At 41.9% G+C, this 19,200-nt stretch overlaps 1 protein-coding gene across 5 annotated transcripts in view; it reads right to left on the minus strand.

Moving 5' to 3' along the window:
- Positions 1-19,200, minus strand: part of CACNB4 (calcium voltage-gated channel auxiliary subunit beta 4) — a 268,168-nt gene that overhangs the window by 126,212 nt on the left and 122,756 nt on the right. Inside the window, exons 1-2 of one of the 5 annotated variants that reach the window (XM_008958145.5) lie at positions 13,710-14,021; positions 11,591-11,750 (exon numbers count right to left, since the gene is read on the minus strand). The exons of 3 other annotated variants lie outside the window; for them this stretch is intronic. In XM_008958145.5, coding sequence (XP_008956393.1) covers positions 11,591-11,596 — 6 coding nt within the window. In that variant the 5' untranslated portion in view covers positions 11,597-11,750; positions 13,710-14,021. Of the gene's footprint in view, positions 1-11,590; positions 11,751-13,709; positions 14,022-19,200 lie in introns of those variants that run through there. One more of the 5 variants, XM_003832728.6, reaches the window with a different exon arrangement.

Raw genomic sequence — 19,200 nt, forward strand, 5'->3', positions numbered from 1 at the left:
GAGTTTCACACACACACATAGTTATTCAAAATATTACAGCTGAACTGATGAAAAGCACCCATAACAAATGGTAACAGTGTACTTCAGTTACAAGATCTGCCTCACCGTTCTTATAACACTGCACTCTACACTAGTAATAATTTAAGAATTTGAGTTATAAAAATTAGAAATCAATTTTAAGTAGATTATTTTAAGTCCTTAAACTGTGAAAATGAAACAATCCAAGCAGTCTTCATGTAATATGTATGCTAGCTTAGCTTTCAGAAAGCCCCTTACGTATATTTAAAGACATATGCAGTACCTCTCTAGTGAGTGTCTCTGTATACCATATGCCAGGCACACACCCTTCCAGGAGTAAACATCTGAACCTTAGAATCTTATCAAAATAAACCACAACTGAGACTCATGGCAATCATTTTATTCCTTATTGCTGGAATTGACTCTCTCCTGTGGCCATTGGCACGGTTCTGTAAGCCTAAGGACCAGCTCTCACCACTGAGAACAGCCTGGCTTTGACCCTGCAGACACCGCTAAAAGCAAGGAGAAAATCTACTTCCCCCGAGTTCGCCTTATCTTAAGAATCATGGCTATTCAGAGAGGGGAGGTATCTGCTGGCTTGGGCACATAACCACCACTATCGCGATTGGTCCCAGGGAGGGCAGTGAAGCAAAAGGCCACCGTGAACATCACCAATGAGAGCACCTTCTGTTCCAGAGACTGGAGGGGCATGCTCTTACCATATCCCAGTGATGGGTTACATGTCCCAATCCTTGGCCAACTGGTCCACCAGTCAAGGGTTAGTGCTCTTTCTGCACTCAGGATTCCAGCATCTAGTGAGGGCATGAATCTACTCCCTTCCACATTTTGTAAGTCTTAGCAATGGAAAGTAAGGGCCTTCATTATATCCATCCTAATCCTGATCACAGCTTTCAGAATTCCATTAGTTTCACTTGTTTCCCCAAAAGACACTCCCAAAATTTCTAATTAAAGTATAACACATGTATAGAAATGTGCACATATCATACATGTAAATCAATGGATTTTCACATATTTTACACACCGTAAAACCAGTAGCCAAAGTTGATTTTTAAATACAGACACATGGGGTCTGTTTTAGCTTGACTAAAAATGGCAAGACTTGGCCTCCAAGCTACTATCATCCATGTAAAGGAAATGCTCCTCTTAGCATTCCCACCCCTGCCCGGTCAATATATCTTTTAATAAGGAGGCTGTCATCAGAACTGTAAAAATCTCACATTGCTAATCCCTATTCCCACCACTTCTCTCACTATTATATGTGGTGGGAATCACAACGTGATGACATTTGGAGAGATCCCAAAAATTATTCTGGCCTGGCCATGACAATGGAGCACATCTAAGCCACAAGTTGGTCTCATTCGCACTTTCCTTTATCTTCTCATTCTCCACAGAGACCTCTGGGTATTTGAAGGCAGTCATGGAAGCCCTCTTAGCTTAGCTTCTCAAGCTTTCTCCACAAAACTAACATTTAAATCTTTTATTTGCTCCTATTGCTAGACATTTTGTTGAAGTGCTCAAGGTCTTCATCAAAGCAACAGTACAGGAATTAAAACCCAGGAAACTGATTGCAGTGAAACTATTCCCACATATGAAAGCCAACACACATCTCCAAACGAAGATGACCAACAAGAGCTCCTTCAGAGCCTCACCAGCATCTTCAGAGGTGTGCTTTAAGAATGGCTTCAGGCTGAGTGCAGTGGCTTATGGCTGTAATCTTAGCACTTTGGGAAGCCGAGGCAGGAGGACTGCTTGAGCCCAGGAGTACAAGATCAGCCTGGGCAACACAGTGAGACCCTACCTCTACAAAAAAATAAAAAATTAGCCAGGCATGATGGCATGCACCTGTAGTCCCAGCTACTCAAGAGAATGAGGTGGGAGGATCACTTCAGCCCAGGAGGTCCAAGGCTGCAGTGAGCCATGATTGCGCCACTGCTCTCCAGACTGGGCAACAGAGGAAGACCCTGTCTCAAAAAAAATAAAAAAAGAATGTCTCCCAATTGCATGCTTTCATCAACTTATGTGAATATACACTCAGACAATACAGTAATACAGATGGAACCAAATCACCTCTCTAAACCACCCTTCATCCTTCCCCACTCTGCTATTGCACTGCATGGCTAACCGGTAAGCTCTGCTCTTTGGCTTCTGGCTGAGTTTGGCCAAAAGGCACCCTAGCAGGGATCAGAGTAAGGGAGACTAAGATTAGGGTATTTATTCTCTGGCTTCCTCCTTGTGGGATGCTTCAAAGCTGGCTGTATCCATCCACAGGGAAAGCTGCATCCTTCTCAAGGTAGCTTTCTGGATGCAACTCAGTCCTCCCAGGTTCCTATAACCACACCCCCTTTCTGGGAGTGCACTTACTAGCCATGGGGGTACAGCACTATCCCTTGTGGTTTCCTTGCACCCTACCAATACCTTTTCACTTTATTAAACCCTCTCAATTTATCCTAATTTGAGCATGTTGTCAGGGACACTCTCCACCCCCACCCCCAGAACTTACAGTTCCTCGTACCTTTTACAAATACTGCTGTTCCTTTTACCTTTTAAAAAATATTGCTACTGAATCATGCAAATGTTTCTTTGAATTGGAAGCTCATGGAGATGAATCATAAATGAGAAAGGCAGAGAATAAAAATGAAATTCGGATGCTCATGGCTAAGGCCAAATGTAGCAGTAACTTGCAACTGTCATCAAGACCTGCATACAAATCATGAGAACACTAACATTTCCCTAAAACACAAAACGTCTTTGTGACATTCTCTAGCATTGAAATTTTATGTTCATTTAAGTTTTATGGGTGTATTATCATTCTAATCCATCAGCGACTTGGGACTTCAAACCATATCATAAAGCAACATCAAACAAACGCTTGAAAGAAATTGGGAAGCAAATCTGGTCTATAAGTAGATAAAGTTCTCACCATTTGGGTCAGAGAGCAATCCAATCTCTGTTTTGGAGATTCTCCCAACTCCCAACTGTTTTGTAAACAAGCACCATACAAATTATACTATTATACCACTCTTCAGGTTTATTCCATTTTTTTATAGTACTAACCTTGGAATTTGGCATCATAAAAAGAATATTGCTCTAGAAAGAAACGTGGGCTGGGCGCGGTGGCTCACGTCTGTAATCCCAGTACTTTGGGAGGCCAATGCGGGCAGATCACAAGGTCAGGAGATCGAGACCATCCTGGCTAACACAGTGAAACCCCGTCTCTACTAAAAATACAAAAAATTAGCCAGGCGTGGTGACGGGCACCTGTAGTCCCAGCTACATGGGAGGCTGAGGCAGGAGAATGGCGTGAACCTGGGAGACGGAGCTTGTAGTGAGCCGAGATTGCACCACTGCACTCCAGCCTGGGCGACAGAGAAAGACACCGTCTCAAAAAAAAAAAAAAAAAAAAGTGAGGAAGGCTCTAGGTCCACTTCTACTACAGATTGCGTCATTCTAAACAAGTGGCCTAATCTCTCTGGGCCTCAACTGTTTCATCTTTGATATGATGAGGGCATATGAAACTTCCCAAGTTTTTGTGTGTTATTTTTAAACCAAAACAAATTATTACAACAGAGAGTAAATAAATTCTTCCTATAGAATCTGGAGGTCATATCCTAAAGTTGCTCTCCACAATCAAGAAACTTCTTTGAAGTCTTACATTTCAAGTTAAAAAGGTTGAACTAAATTGGTTTTTTTCTGAACCAAAAAAGAATGTATAATGTAAAAATGTTTTACAATGCTCACCAATATATATACATCTTAAAATGTGTTAATCCTTTGATCCAGTAATTTTGCTTCTAAGAAGCTGTTTTGGAGAAATGTTCCATGTGTACACAAAGATTCATGTAAAAGAATGTTGGGCCAGGCGCAGTGGTTTACGCCTGTAATCCCAGCACTTTGGGAGGCCGAGGCAGGTGGATTACCTGAGGTCAGGAGTTCGAGACCAGCCTGGCCAACATGGTGAAACCCCCGTCTCTACTAAAAATACAAAAATTAGCTGGGCGTGGTGGCACACACCTGTAATCCCAGCTACTCAGGAGGCTGAGGCAGGAGAATTGCTTGAGCCCGGGAGACGGAGGTCGCAGCGAGCCAAGATCGTGCCACTGCACTCCAACCTGGCCAACAGAGCAAGACTCTGTCTCACAGAAAAAAAAAAAAAAAAAAAAAAAAATGTTAACTGTAGCATTTAACTGTAGGACTGAAAAATGAAAAATAGTCTAAATCTCTATCAGTGGGAAAAATTCATCATGGCTAAACCACGCTGCACAGTAATTATGTCACTTTTTATTAAGAAGAATCAATTGATATGAAAAAAAAATCCATAGTACATTTTCAGGTAAAGAAAGCAAGTCAGAATAATAATATTTATTATGATCTTATTTGCATTTTTAAAGATTACAAATATGACATGTTTGCTTGTAAGTACATTTTTCTAAATATTCCTGTTTGTCAATGCATAGAAATGGATATCCACTGAATTGTTAAGAATGGCTACCAGTGGGGAGGACAGCAGATTAGGATGTCATCAAGGAAGACTAATTTTTTACACTCTATGGTTTTGTATTGTTTAAAGATTTTTCCCCCAAATATTCCCATTTCACTGAATTTGAGATATCAATATTTTTAAGATTCAACATTAGATTATGTACCACTAAGGGGAAAAAGCTGCCAATAAAACTGCAAGACAACATTAGTTTTAAGATGTAGCCCTGTGTTAGACATGTTAAACATGGGAGGAAAAGTGTGCCTTTGGATCAATAAAGTACAAAATATGACTTTAGGGATTTTTACAATACAGAAAAATACCGCCATTGGCACTCTAGGAATATGCATTATGTTTTATGTACCAAATTTTTGGGTTTTAGTTAACTAAATATGAAATGTGACTATCATGTGGTCTTTTCTTTTTGAAATCCAATGTCTACCCAGCCTTCCTTGATCTGTGTGCTTTCATTCCTTACCCTGCTCTGCAATATCCTAGCACTTCACAAAGGGCCCTGTGCATCATAATTAAATTTTCTGTGCTCCCCTACCTTATCAACTTCACCTTGGTTCCGTTCCTATATTCGAAGCGTTAACAACATGATCAAGTGAGATGATTTGAAAATTTGATCAACAGGTTCTTAATTCTATCACTTGGATCAACAGAACCATTGAATCAAGTAAACCCCAAGACATTAATCTCCAGGACATCATTTGAAGTTAGATGATATTAAGCTATCAATAATAACTCTTTGGAAATAAGCTAGGGAACTAATCTGTTTATGCACTAACCATTTTAGCATGACATTCGCCATAGTTTTTTAGCTTGACAAATACTTGCCTCCAGCCCTTACTTCATGCAAACATTATTTAAAGGGACGTTTGAGAGATTGGGCTCAAGTCAGGACTGACTTTTTCTCTCTCATCTTTGCATCCTTTCACTTTATCATAGAGGGAACTTAACCAGGTGAGGCACAATTATTCCTTTTAAAAGTAATGAATGACTTTTAAAATTAATGACTGTCTCCTAGAATTGATTGTATTCCTGGGGTTTTTCAACTGATGAATTACTGGTTTTAGGATATCCCAAAGGATAATAATAATGAGCTGAAGAAAATTCTGTAAAGCAAGAAAACACTGAACAACAAATATTCTTGATGATTAGGCAGGATAATCACAAAACAATAATTTAAAATATTTTTATATCAATACTCTGGTAGTGTAGAGCTCAGATACCTTAGCCAAGAAGCAAAAATAATTTAAAGCAAAATTACCTTTCCTCAATCACTAGTAAGAGTTAGGAGAAATTTACTTCTCAGAAAGCTTTTGCTTTTGATTTTTTTTTCTTAGAGATGAGATTCAAGTGTTTCCAAGCTCAAATCACTGTGGGCTGGAAGTGCACCATGGGTACTGGCAAGCGAACAAGCAATAGACAAAGCATCCTTTTTGGCTTCTAGAATTAAAAGTCTTAAAACATTTTCCTTTTCAAACATCTGCTCTACTCAAAGATATGTACCACACATACCTGCTTCCTTCAAAGATTCTGAAAAGGCCAAACATCCAGACTCAAGGTCCGAACACTGATACCTTACTCAGTATGTACAAAACACCGAGGTAATTGATCATTTTAAAAAGCAAATGGCATATGGTGACATTTTTATCTTAACTGAAGAAACTGCTTATCAGCAAAAAGTACAAAATTTTACATGTGAAGAAACCTTAGAAAATGATCTACTCAAATGTCTTCATTTTATACCAGGGAAAAACTGAGGATTACAGAGTCAGAGATTAAGTGACTTGCCCACGGTCACTGTTAAGAAGTGGCAAAGACCAAGATTCCCAACTCCCAGCGTTCTTTCTTTCTTTCTTTTTTCTTTTATTTATTTATTTTTTAAGATGGAGTTTTGCTTTTGTCGCCCAGGCTGGAGTGTAATGGCGTGATCTTGGCTCACTGCAACCTCTGCCTCCCAGGGTTCAAGTGATTCTCCTGCCTCAGTCTCCTGGGTACCTGGGATTACAGGCACGCACCACCACGCCCAACTAATTTTTATATTTTTAGTACAGATGGGGTTTCACCATCTTGGCCAGGCTGGTCTCAAACTCCTGACCTCACGATCCACCCACCTCAGCCTCCCAAAGTGCTGGGATTACAGGTGTGAGCCACTGCACCCGGCCTCCCAGCATTATTTCAATTACACTTTACCACATGCTTTTCTAAAACAAAATACAATGAACTAATCATAAGGCCTTTGGGGATTACTGAATTCTTTCACCTGTCAACCACTATAAGATTGTTGGAAATCACTGTCAAAAACCATGCAAGGGCTCTGAAAATAAACCAAAAAACTTGGTGGGACTATCAGAACCTATAGAAGAAGGAGCATATTTAGTTACTGAAACTGTAAGTATATTCATTATATGTATAACAATAATGGTAGATAATATATATCTGATTTTAAGGGCTTTATACACATTAACTAATTTAATCTTCAAAACCACCCAAAAAGTAAGTTATATTATTATTGACAGGGATGAGGAAACCAAGGCACAGAAAGTTTAAGAAATATGCCCATGGCCACGTAGTAGGAAAAGGAAAGTCAGGATTCAATCCCTGGCAATATGGCGCTGTCTCCACATTTTTTTTTTTTTTTTTTTTTTTTGAGACAGGGTCTCATTCTGTCACCAAGCCTGAAGTGCAGTGGCATGATCACGCCTCACTGAAGCCTCAACCTCCTGGGCTCAAGCGATCCTCCTGCCTCAGCTTCCTGAGTAGCTAGGACTACAGGCACATGCCACCATGCCCCACTAATCTTTTTTATTTTTATTTTTTTGCAAAGGTGGGGTTTTGCCATGTTTCCCAGACTGGTCTCAAACTCCTGAGCTCAAGCAATCTGCCCATCTGTGCCTCCTAAAGTGCTGAGATTACAGGTGTGAGCCACCGCGCCTGGTCTGTCTCCACTTTCAATCATGACACTATTATACTACAACATTTTTTCATAATACAAAGTACAAAAAGTAAAACAGAAATTTTCCTGGCTGATAGATATGCCCAATAGAAGGCAAAATTTTTTAAGTCTTATGGAAATTTAAAAAGATCTAGAAACAATTTCAGCTACAACCTTATCACTCACCAAACTTTTCAACAAAGCTGCCAATAGAGTAATAACGTAGAAGGTCAGAATCTTTTTCCTATATGATGCTCAGGCTAAAAAGAAAAGAGAGATTAAGGAATAACAGGCATAAGAAAGGCAAAATAAGAGAACTTGTTTTTTTTTTTCCACAAACTACACAGACAAGCTCCTGAGTAATTGACAGTTGCCAATCTCCGTGTCCGAGTGGATCCCTTGGATCAACTCCTCTGAATGAAAAGGCTAAAAGCAAATTGAAAACATCCTGTTTTAAATATAAGACTTTTCAATATTTCTCATGACAGACACAAAAGAAAAAAAAGGACACAGGAAGTACTGATAATGTGGCACCATTTAAAAAGAGAGGAAAATATTTATAACTAAAACTATATAGTTATGTTATAAAAGAATATAAAATGCAGAGCAAGAGCAAGTATTGGTCTATTTAGATCTCAAAAATTGGCACGTGAGCTATCTGGGCTACCTTCTTTTGGCATACCAATACATGCTGTAAAAATAGCCACACAGTTTTATCTTAGACTCACGCCCTTCAAAGTCTTAAAAAGCTCAAAGTTGTCATTATTTTATATGAACTGTAAGCTCCCTTAGGTTTTACACACTAAGTTGTTCTGAGGACCGGGCGCTAGCTTTACACGGCAGTGCCCCAGCCTCCTGTGAGAACTCGGGGATCCACCCAACGAATGTATTTTTTCTAGTGTGGCAGGTTACAGCTGTTGCTGTTTTCACAGCCGCCAGAGCCTGATGCAAACACATGAAAGGCCCCTAAATCAGCCGATGTAGATGAGAACACAGAGCCTATATCTGTAGCGCTTCCTTGGTACAATTTTTAACTTAATGTCATGGATATCTGAGTTCATGGCTTCATGATTATTTTAAAGGACTAGTGGGAGAGGGAAGAGAAGAGAATGAACAATGATAACCAGTCCGGTTATATCCTCTTGTCCTCCTTAAGTGGCCTTGTTCACCTGAGTAAGAGACAGTAAAGGGGAGACAGTGACCAGAATGGGAGAACTGTTGACATAGAAATAAGGTCCAAGCTGAACCCCACAGAAAGAGAAGAGCTAAGGCAATGGGAAGCCTCCCCACCTTCACCCTAAAATAATGGTTTTTCACGGTTATTGCTGACCCTTTTACAGAATGTCTTGCACCACAGAATAATGGAATGTCCATTGAGTACATACAAAGGGAGTCACAGGGCCATATTCTAAAATCCTGGATTGACTCATCATAATCTAATAATAATAATAACAGCAGCAGAAAAGGAGACATGGAAGTACCTGGCGAGGATTGATCCGAATTCTTGCCTCTGTGACTCAAAAATAGAAAATTAACAAGAAAGCAGCAAGACTGACAAGCTGGAACAGCAAATTCATGGGATCTGATCGATTCAAGGAATTTCTCTCTTTGGCTCCATGCCAATTATATCTAGAAATAATTTCAATATATATTTTAGAAAACCATCATTGCTGATTGAAGAGAAAGCCCTGTTTGTCATTTACTTAACACACCCTAGCCAAACACCAACATAGCTCAGCTGAGTAAAACAACTTGATTTTTCTCAGTCAAATTCCTTACACAAACCAGGAGCAACATTTGGTTTTCTTCTGTGGTCAGAGATGCCAACATCCAGTCCTTGGATTCTCTTACAGATGAGTCCTCATTCTCTATAAATAGGCCAGGAAGACTTTTTGACTCCAGAAGAGATGCTCTGATCCACCAAACCATAGAGACCTCTGGCCTTCTTGTTTCCAAAAGAAATCTAATCCTTAAATCCCTAAAGTGTCTTCTGAAGGCCCCTAAACATATTAATCCTTCTGTCTGAAGTCTATCCGCCTCCCTAGCAAGCACAAGGATATATCTTCATATTTAAAATAACTTTACTATATCTTTGAAAGGAGCAATCCTTTATTCTCTTGAGGCTGCTTTGCCTTTCAACTCTCTTGGGTATCTTTGTTCACATCAAAAGCAGCTAATTTTCCGTCTCCAAAAGCTCCACAGTAGAAATCTCCCACTTAGCATTAACCATCAATTAGCGATGCATGGAACATATCTGTATATGAATGTAGGTGAAGGTACGAGGGTGAACAGTACGCATGCATGCAGAGGTGCACAGACATTGAGACAAACATACATAGTTCCACAGCTTATAGAAAATAAATAGTTTAACACAAAGCTATTCTTATAATAATGTGTACGTACATGTAAATTTAAATATGTGCTTTTATATATACACTCAGATATTGTTATACATACATATTAAGTTTGTAAAATTTACTTTGCTGTAACTTTTACATACATAAAATTTCTAACAGTATTAATCAATATATTATGATTCCTTTCTATGATTGAAAACACTTAAAGCCTATATTTTCCTCTCTGGAAATTGCCCTGAATGATGATCTGATCATCTTTTTCACAGGAAAAGATCAGGTCCCTCTTTCTAAATGCTTTAGAATTTAAGCATTTGAAAATGGAAGCAATTGTGTCAGAGAAATGAACTATTACTCCTATGTGCAACTAACCCCAGCATCACTGTACAATATACCCTAAGAATCCGTATTTCAAGCTACTCACAATTCCAGAAGGTCCACGTAGGAGCTTTAAATTTTGCAAAGTGTCTCCCGTGCAGGCCAGTTCTAGTCCTAGTATGCTCAACATTTTCTCAAGTAAGAACAGCATTTGACAGAATAGGGTGCAACACACAGTAGCAGGTTGAGACTGACCTATTTACATATATGTGGATTGACCATCTGAAAGGGTGTGTAGCAATATATTAACAGTGACTATTTCTGGGTGGTAGGTTTTTGGTAACTTTCTCTGCTGCGTCCATGGATCCCCATAAGAATATCCCTCTGTTTGTGTAATAAACCTGATGAATGAAAAAATAAATCTATTTCCAGAATAATTCCACAAACATCAAAATACACAATGAATCCATTTATGAAATACACGTACACACTAAAGAGCAGGTCTAATGAAATCTACTGCAAATCAGATGAAAACACATAGTATAGTGTACATGGGGGGCTCAGTCCATGAAAAAAATCTTGGCCACTAGAACTTGTATTAACACACAGTGGGGACAGTGAAGGTAGAATAGGCAGCTCTTATATAGCAGCTAATGTAGGAAGAGTCGATGTGCATGATCCACTGGAACCAGCCTGGGCTAGGTATGGGTTCATCTGGAAGCACACACTCCATCATCTATGTCAAGGTAATACAAGAAGTAAGGTGACGTTCTGTGTGAAATCTCCTATTCGGAAGCGGGGCCCTGCTGTGGGGCACTGAATGATCTTTTGCACTTCCTTGTAATCCAGATTCTTAACTACCCTCCTGGACACCAAAGCAGAAGTTAATGGACTTGCCCAAAAAGGCTCCACAGGACTCAAGAATCTAAAATGCCTGACTCAAGTGTGTTTCGGCATGTTTCTTTTTCCTCTCTCTTCACATATAGAGTATGTGAAACACGGAGGTTACAAACTAAAATCTAGGGCACTGGGAGCATAACATCTACTTTTGGACCAAACTCTTAAGAAAGGCCTTGCATCACAGTACCAACATCTCTCTCCTACTGTGGGGATGTGAGGTGCTAACAGTGTATAATAATGTTTTATTCTTATTCGGAATAAAATAGTCCCTAGGCAAGATGATCTTATTACAAGCTTACTGTGTGAAAACATTGAAAATAATCACTTATCACAAGCTAACCCCCACACACCCCACAAAGACATTTTCAACAGCACAGAACGGTAGGACATATGCGGATGGTTCCCCAACCCCCACCCCCAACCGAAGTGCCGTACTCAGCTTTTAGTGCCTATATATTCTCGGACTGCAGCTGGCCATCTGAGAAAAGCCTTTCCACGCCTATCCACCAGACCTGTTCCGAGAGCTCTGCTTCCATCTGGACAACCCCCCACACTTACAGCCATAAATGCATTGGCACTGAGAAAGACTGCTGAGGAGGTGGCACTCCAGGTGTGGCTTTATGTGTCACTTCACCAGGTCAGCTATTTAGGCCTAGTCTTCTCCATTGGCTTGAAGCTCTGTTCACACCATCTTGGGTAACACATCACATTATTCTTCCTTATAAAAACAAATAAACTCAAATGAGCATTCAGAGTCAGTTCACCCCTCCGAACATCTCTGTCTTCCCCTCTGATTTACGTGACACGGTTTCAATCCCGCCCACCTGAAAGCCTCCCACACTCTCAACTGAGGATTGGCCAGATGCCCAACTCCACTCCTCACATTTCCCACCTTCCTCACCTCCACGGATGTGCACAGCCCAGAGGATCTCAGCCTGCTGGCCACCACTGAGTCACCAGGAGTACACCACTGCAGTACCTAGCACTACCCGCCATCAACTACCGCCACCGAGTCAAGTCACTGCACTCTTCACTTCCCAACTTACAGAAAAACTCAGCTGTCCTGTGACACTGGACCCAAAGGCAAAAAAAAAAAAAAAAAAAATGTTTTCATACTTATAATGGCTCCCCTCTGAACCAGTGCATCTGAAATGTATACAGTTCTGGAGAACAAGGAGCTGGATTTATTAGTTCCTAGCCAACTCTTCACAGCAGCCAGTTTCTACAGGCATTTCTAAAATGACTCCAGTCCACTTCGGTGCAATTCACTGCCTGCCCAAGTTTAAAATCAATGGCCGAAAATAAAACTTACAATTCACAAGGCATCATAGGTTTCATAACTGAGTGAGCAGAGAAGGGGTAGAAGAAGTGATCAGGCCTTCTGAAGAACCCAGCCCAGGAAGCTGGCTTACTGAACTCCTGTAATTGCCTTTGCCATTCCCCCACCCCACCTGCAAGTGTGGACCTTCTTGATTTCAGCCACCAATGTTTCAGACTACAGTCCCTTGCAATACACTGACAGTCTGATCATTTATGAGCACGTTGGGCAACACGCAGAGAGACTTTGCGGAAACAGAGTTAGAGTTAGAGCAAACACACAGACAGGAAGGAAAAATGGAATGCCTTAACAGAACTGAGGATTTCTATCTTTCATGGATAGCACATCATTAGACATATACGTCTGCATTGACGTATACCACAGGGGTTTTTGTTGTTGTTGTTGTTATAACCTGTTTATTTGGTGGTTTAGCCAGAGAATCTTATATAACACACTCCCGTTTCAAATGTAGCAACATGTATTGGCACTGCACTCACATAAAATTCAGACTCCCCACAGCACTTCCCATTAACCACCCCCAGCCATTCTACCTTGCGAGGTTTCTGTGTATTGATGAAAAAAATAGGAACTACCACCAGCAAGAGTCAAAAGAAAGATTCAATTATCAGCTTTACCTTATATTTAAGAGCTAGCACTCTGTGGTATGATTTCAGGGATTTCAGGAAATTATTTCATCCTGATTTTAACAGATTGCATGAGCCTGACCTAGGGGGGAGAAGGAGTCCAGTTCTCTAACCCAAAACACACGTGAGTCTGCTTCGCTCTTCCAAGGTAGAGTATAGGAACACTGCCCACTGCCTCTGCACTGGGGTGCTGTATGGCCACAAGCCTAGCATCTGATTTCCTTAACAAAGAAGCAGTATATCTGCACTGCTTGTTTGGCCAGAAAGCACATAATAATACAGCCACAGCTTAGGAACTTCCATTCATGCTAGCTCAACAAACAATGTGTATTATATAATGAATGAGGCTTTTCTATGAACCCTGCTATTGGAAAACATAGGCACTTTCTGCATAGTTTAAACCAGTCTGCAAGGAGCAGTTACCCCTGGTGAGATCAAACGTGGACCCGGTAATGTATAAATTCAAACAGCCTACACTCTTGAATGCTTTGCCATCACCCTAATTTCTTTTTTGCTTGACAATAAATAATTTTAGTTACCTATAAACTACACAGAGAACATTTACACAGCAGCCAGCAAGCCCCAGAATGATGTTAGCTTTCTGCTCCATGTTCCCTGCGTTGCCTAAGAAATAAGAAGCGGGGGGGGGGTGGAGGGGATAGTGGGAGGAGGAAGAGGAGGGGAGAGGGAATTAGCTATCTATGAAAATACTTACAGCCTCCGAGTCTTCAATTCCATGCAGGTACAAATTGTCATACATGGAGGTCTGATAATCCAGAGCACCTCTTTCAAGGCAAAAACAAAATTGCTGCAGAAACCACAGCTACAGCTTAAAAAGAAAAGGCCTGTTTGGGAGAACTGCGCCTGCCTTATCAATTCCTGTGGATTTACCAGGCAAGATGCTATTCATTCACATCCCACAGGGTGAGGTTATGCCCAGAGGCAGTCCAGACCTGGCATTTTATCTGCCTTCCCAATACAGAGCACAAAAAGCAAAACCCTTCCTCAACCACAGACTGGTGACTGAGCTAGGAAAGCGGCCTCTGATTGGCTCGGCTTCCCTGCTTCAGTCAGCTGAAGAGCGTTCCCTCGGAGAGTGGAGGGCGCCTCGGAGCATCCTACCCAGCAAAGAGCTGCTTCCTGTTTCGCCTGTATTGTTAGTTCTACAATAAACACTTATCAATATCCAAAAGGCTGCGTGGAATGTTTGAAAAGGCAAACTATTGAATACTCCAAACACAACTGCTCATCTTCTTAATTAAATTCACAATTGGAGAAGGGAGCAAAGGAAAGATTTTATTTTCAGAGAATATCATGTAAAGACAGGTAAACAGATACTAATCTCATCCAACATCTGTACCTAACAGATGCATTTAAGTCAAAAGGGCAATGAGTCATAAAAAAAATCTTTACACCCAAGGTGAAGAAAAAAATGACTAGAATAAACAGATGGTAAGATTTCTTGTGGGAATTTCTATAGTAAAAGTTTTCAATATTCTCGTTGAAGTCTCTCTGCCTCACTGGCAAGAAAAGAGCTCTGTGTCCCAACTGGTAAAGTTTGGAAAGGAAGCCAAAAACTTCTCAACTTTTAGATGTGAAATGTTTAATGCTCTTTAGTTGAATGTTTTTAAATCAACTTTAAGCAACAGCCAATGTCTTCACGTAAATTCTTCATCCCCTTCCCATGCACAAATCTTTAATAATCCTGAAGTGGCATTGGTCTTTTCCCCAAAACCCAAATAGAAACGTCAGACTCCCTCCGCCTGCTGCTCCACACCGCAACTCAGGTGACCTAGGACAGGTCCCACATTGCAGCAGCCTGGGATGAGTTTCTCTAGGTACTTAGAACTTTCTGGTCAACCAAAAAAAAAAAAAAAAAAAAAGCTGCAGCTTTGAAACAGGAGAGCTTTATGGCCCACTCTAAAAGTAGCCAGCTAAATTCAGGAGGACAAAGAAGCTGGTGAGGAGCACAGAACATATTTTAGAGAAGCTGCGTGACTGACTGGGTAAGTAATGACCCAGAAACTCAGAGGCTCTAAGTCCCCTGTATCAGCTTTGCCACTAATTGGTCAGATGACTCTGGACCAGTCAGTCACCATCTCGATGGGCTCTGGTTTCTTCACCCACCAAAATGAGGTAAGAAATAACTTAGGGAAAGAACTCTGCAAATCTAAAGTGCAACATAAACACTTACCATTGAGAAGCTGCTTTGTCAGCCGGAAGGCACTGGCTGCAGTTCATGGGAGCTCAGCACAAGAGTAACTGGCTGGCCCTGGACCTAGGAAAGGAGGCCTGTCCTTCCAGCCAGTATCTCTGAAAAGCGTAACTCTTAAAGAAACAAACCTGAGTCAAAATAATAACACAAGGGCTACAACAGCTGAGCAGAGCATAGTTCTTCCAGGTGTGTGCTGACCCGTTCATGTCTTTCAATCACAGTCGCACATCTTGGGAGTGGCATCAATACCTAGTCCACTGTCAAATATAAATGATAGCAAGAAGATATTGCTGTCCTTCAGAATCCTAAAATGGTAGGGTTTGAACAGATTGTCGGCTCTGAGGTTGTGCCCCCATGGAGGGAGGACAGCAGCAGGGGATGAGTGCAGTCAACGGGATTCCATAGAGAGAAACCCAGTGCTGGCTCTACCTGTCGACAAGGATGCATGTTGGAGAAAGTCCCTGGCCAGGTGGAACCTCGGTTCCCTCCCCCATACATCAAGAGGACCGGATCAAAGGGCTGCTGTGCTCAAATTCATGTGTCAGACTCTTATTTTAATTATTAACTCTCTAATTACAGCCATACGGTATTTCAACCAGAATCAACAGAAAACTGAGACAAGAGGGTCTTTTTTTCTCTTAAATTCTCCAGATCATTTCCCGACTTTACCACTTCAATTCCAAGTATAGATATTCCCCGATTGTGTTAAAATGCACATCTAAATTAAGGAGAGAAGACAGAGGCAGCCCACTTTCACAATTCACCAAGATGAGACAAATTGTTCCCAACTGGATAAACTGTACATAGCTCGGCTCTTCTGTGGATGGCTGCCGTGGAGCACTCCCTATAGCCAATGTGAGGGCCTAAAGGAAGTTTTAAAGAGCAGGGGCGCACTTTACGGTACCCTAATGCATGCAGTCAGCGAGTCTGACCAGGGCGGGATGTTAGCAGGGAGGCACTGGATCACATATAGCAGCCTGTGGTTGCTCCTGCACCCAACCCCTCTAACTAAGAATAGATGTGAAGCAGGGGCAGCCTGGCTCTGCCTGCTTTCCAGGAAGTCAGAAATGTGCTGGACTCAGAATCATAAACTGTAAGAGGTGGGAAAACACCAGGAGTTGCCTTATCTGGCCTTTTAGTGCCTACAAAGGTTCAATTACTTTATTCAAAGCCATATGCTCTATACTGGAGTGTTCCTTCCCCCACTTCCTCTGTGATAAGAGTTTTCAAGATGAGGGGCAGTAGGCGTGTTCCCAAGAGGAATTTGGTGAAATAGAGAGAAGTCACTTTTTTGGGGAAATTCCTATTTTTCCCACGCCTTCCATTCTAAAAAATTATCCCATCAGAAGTCATTTTGTTCACCCACAGCTGATAATTAAAAATCAGATCACAGGTTGGGGAGTCTTCCCCTAGGGTCTGGATCTACACAGAATCAGCACCACACCTGTGAGTCACCTAAGGGTTTCAACCCAATACTCGGGCTGATCCCAGAGTTCCAGAGGAACCCCAGTGAGACGCTCAGCTCTGAACCTCCCCAGAGGAACTCTAAGGAGTTCCAGAAGAGTGAGCTCAGAACTCTAGAAAGATCTTAGAACTGACTATCTCTGCCCCAAGATTCTTTAAACTGAAACCAGGCTGAGAAGTAGTGAGACGTCCCTGGGAGCTTCCCGAGCCTGTTTCAGATCAGCTCCACTCCCCAGCTTTTAGTAAAAGGGTCTATGGATTCCAGCAAGTTCAAGTTCCTAGGGCCAAATTTCACACTTCACTGCAGCAGGTGGTGAAAAGCAACCAAGACACTGGCACCTTCTTGGTTTTGACTTTAACAGTTCTCCAGCTGAATGATGGTCAAGAAGATGAAAGAGAAACCACCCCGTTTCTGGCCTACTTCTCCCACCTGAGATTACAGTGAGAACAAGTTTGAAAACCTTGGGGCTCATCTTGTGCTGGTGCTTCCCAGGAACCCACCTACCTCTCATTACTGAGTAGCCTCCAAAACTGCATAGCCTCAAGGAGGCTGCCTCCGATTCTGAGAATGCTCTGTCAAATGTGTTTCTGACTCAACTCTTTTCCAGTTATCTCTCATTTGATCAACAGTTCAAAGTCAAAAAAAAGCCCTATGAAAAAGCATCATCTCTATGATTCTGTTTATAAATGCCACGTGATTCATGATGGGGAAGGTATCCTTGCAATTTGACAAATGCCTCCACTGAGCTAAATTAAGTGGAGGAAATGGCATGGCCCTCAACAAATTAGGACAGCTCTATTTTGTATCACAAGGAAACATTATTTTCAGTTCTTTTTCATGGGCTTCAAACTTAGGGATATTAAGTCCCTTTTCCTTACCCAGTGCTGGGCTTTATCGTAGAGTGGTGAACCCATGAAATTGACAGTAGAGTACAAAGGACAGGTATTTCTGTTTTCCACTTGTTTGGACAGAGAGAAGGAGAGAAAAGCCAAAGTGAGAAGATTAGCTATGAGATTTAAATAGCCATGATCAAGACAAACTGGTGCAGATTTAGAAGCAAAAGGCAATTCTGATTCTAATTTTCCACCTAAATTTCTCGGGAATTTAACTTTTCAAAGCCAGTGTAGTTATGTGTTCTATAGCAGAACTGCAAGAACTCAGAGAACAGACAAAGGAATAATGTTGGGACTCAGCCAAGGCTAGCCCTCCTGTTGGCTCCACGGGCTAGAACACAAGCCCAAGATCTCTGTTTGCCAATTCAGCCTTGGGAATTATTTTGTTGTTTGTTTTTGTTTAAATTTTACTAAGTGACTACAGTGTGCTAGATGAATTTTCTCATCTTCTGCTCTGCAAGTAATAGTACTCCACTCCTTTGCCTCTAGAAATCTGTGTGGCATTGCAAGAATGAATATCATACCCCTGTTTCCTCCCTGGAGCCCATCAGATAGGTGGTAGCAACAGGGCAGACAAGGGAATGAAAACAAAACAAACAAACAAAAAAACTACAGACAATAGATTCCACTTCTATTAGTCCTCTGCTGTAGTTCTCTGAGGCGGAACTCAGACCTTACCAACTAGGCAGGCATGTCCAGAGTCTCTCCAGGCCCCATGAAGACCATGGAGATAATAGTTTTGAAATTAATGAGTTAAGATATGAAAGATACATAGGAGGCAGCGTGGAAGAATTGGCCTTTTTAATTTTTTTAAGAGAAGTAGTATGGAATCAGGGCAGCCCACATTGCCCAGCTCCAAGGGCCCCATGCACCCCATGTGAATGGTCCTCCCTGTGATATGTAACAAGAATACCATGAAGCAAAGTGCTTATGAGCAGGGACCCTGGAGCCAGACTGCCTGCATATCCCAGCTGTGCCACTTCCCAGCAGGGTAACGCTCAGTAAGCTACTCTACCTTCCTGTGCCTCCATTTCCTCACTTACAAAATGAGGATTCTATCAAGAAGATTGTGCAAATTAAAAGCCTTGGTCTAATAAAACGTTCGGATGGGTACCTGGCACCAACAGTGCTCCACAAGCAAGCACAGGGCTGCTATGGTAGTTCTCATCGTTCTCCGCCTGGGTTCTGGCCTAAAGCCCTGAAGCCCTTGCCTCTAGGGTGGGATTCCTAAACCTTGCCCCTGATGCCGGCCTGGTCCTCTCAATCCCACTAGAGTCTCAGGTCTCAGCCGCCAGAGCTGAGCCCAGCCTCCTGCTGCCCTCATACCTTCATGCCAGCTCCTGCCGGCAGCCTACCTGCTCTATCTGGCCAGGCTGACTGCTCCTCGTGCCAAGGCTGTCATGCTTGCCCAGACCTCCTCCAACTAGTGACAGCACCCCCGCCCTCAGCCGCCCCACTGAACGCTGTGTGTTTCCTCTGTACCTGGGTGTACCCAGCGCTCTCCCACTGGCCTCCTCAATTGTCTGGAATCTTGCTCCATCATCCCCACCAGCCACTCCTGGACCACCCCACCCTGTCACAAAACACTGCCCAGAAGACAGTCCTCATGAAAATCCTGTAACAAATGCTACTG

The sequence above is a fragment of the Pan paniscus genome, chromosome 13 (assembly GCF_029289425.2).
Source record: "Pan paniscus chromosome 13, NHGRI_mPanPan1-v2.0_pri, whole genome shotgun sequence".
Taxonomy (NCBI): Eukaryota; Metazoa; Chordata; class Mammalia; order Primates; family Hominidae; genus Pan; species Pan paniscus.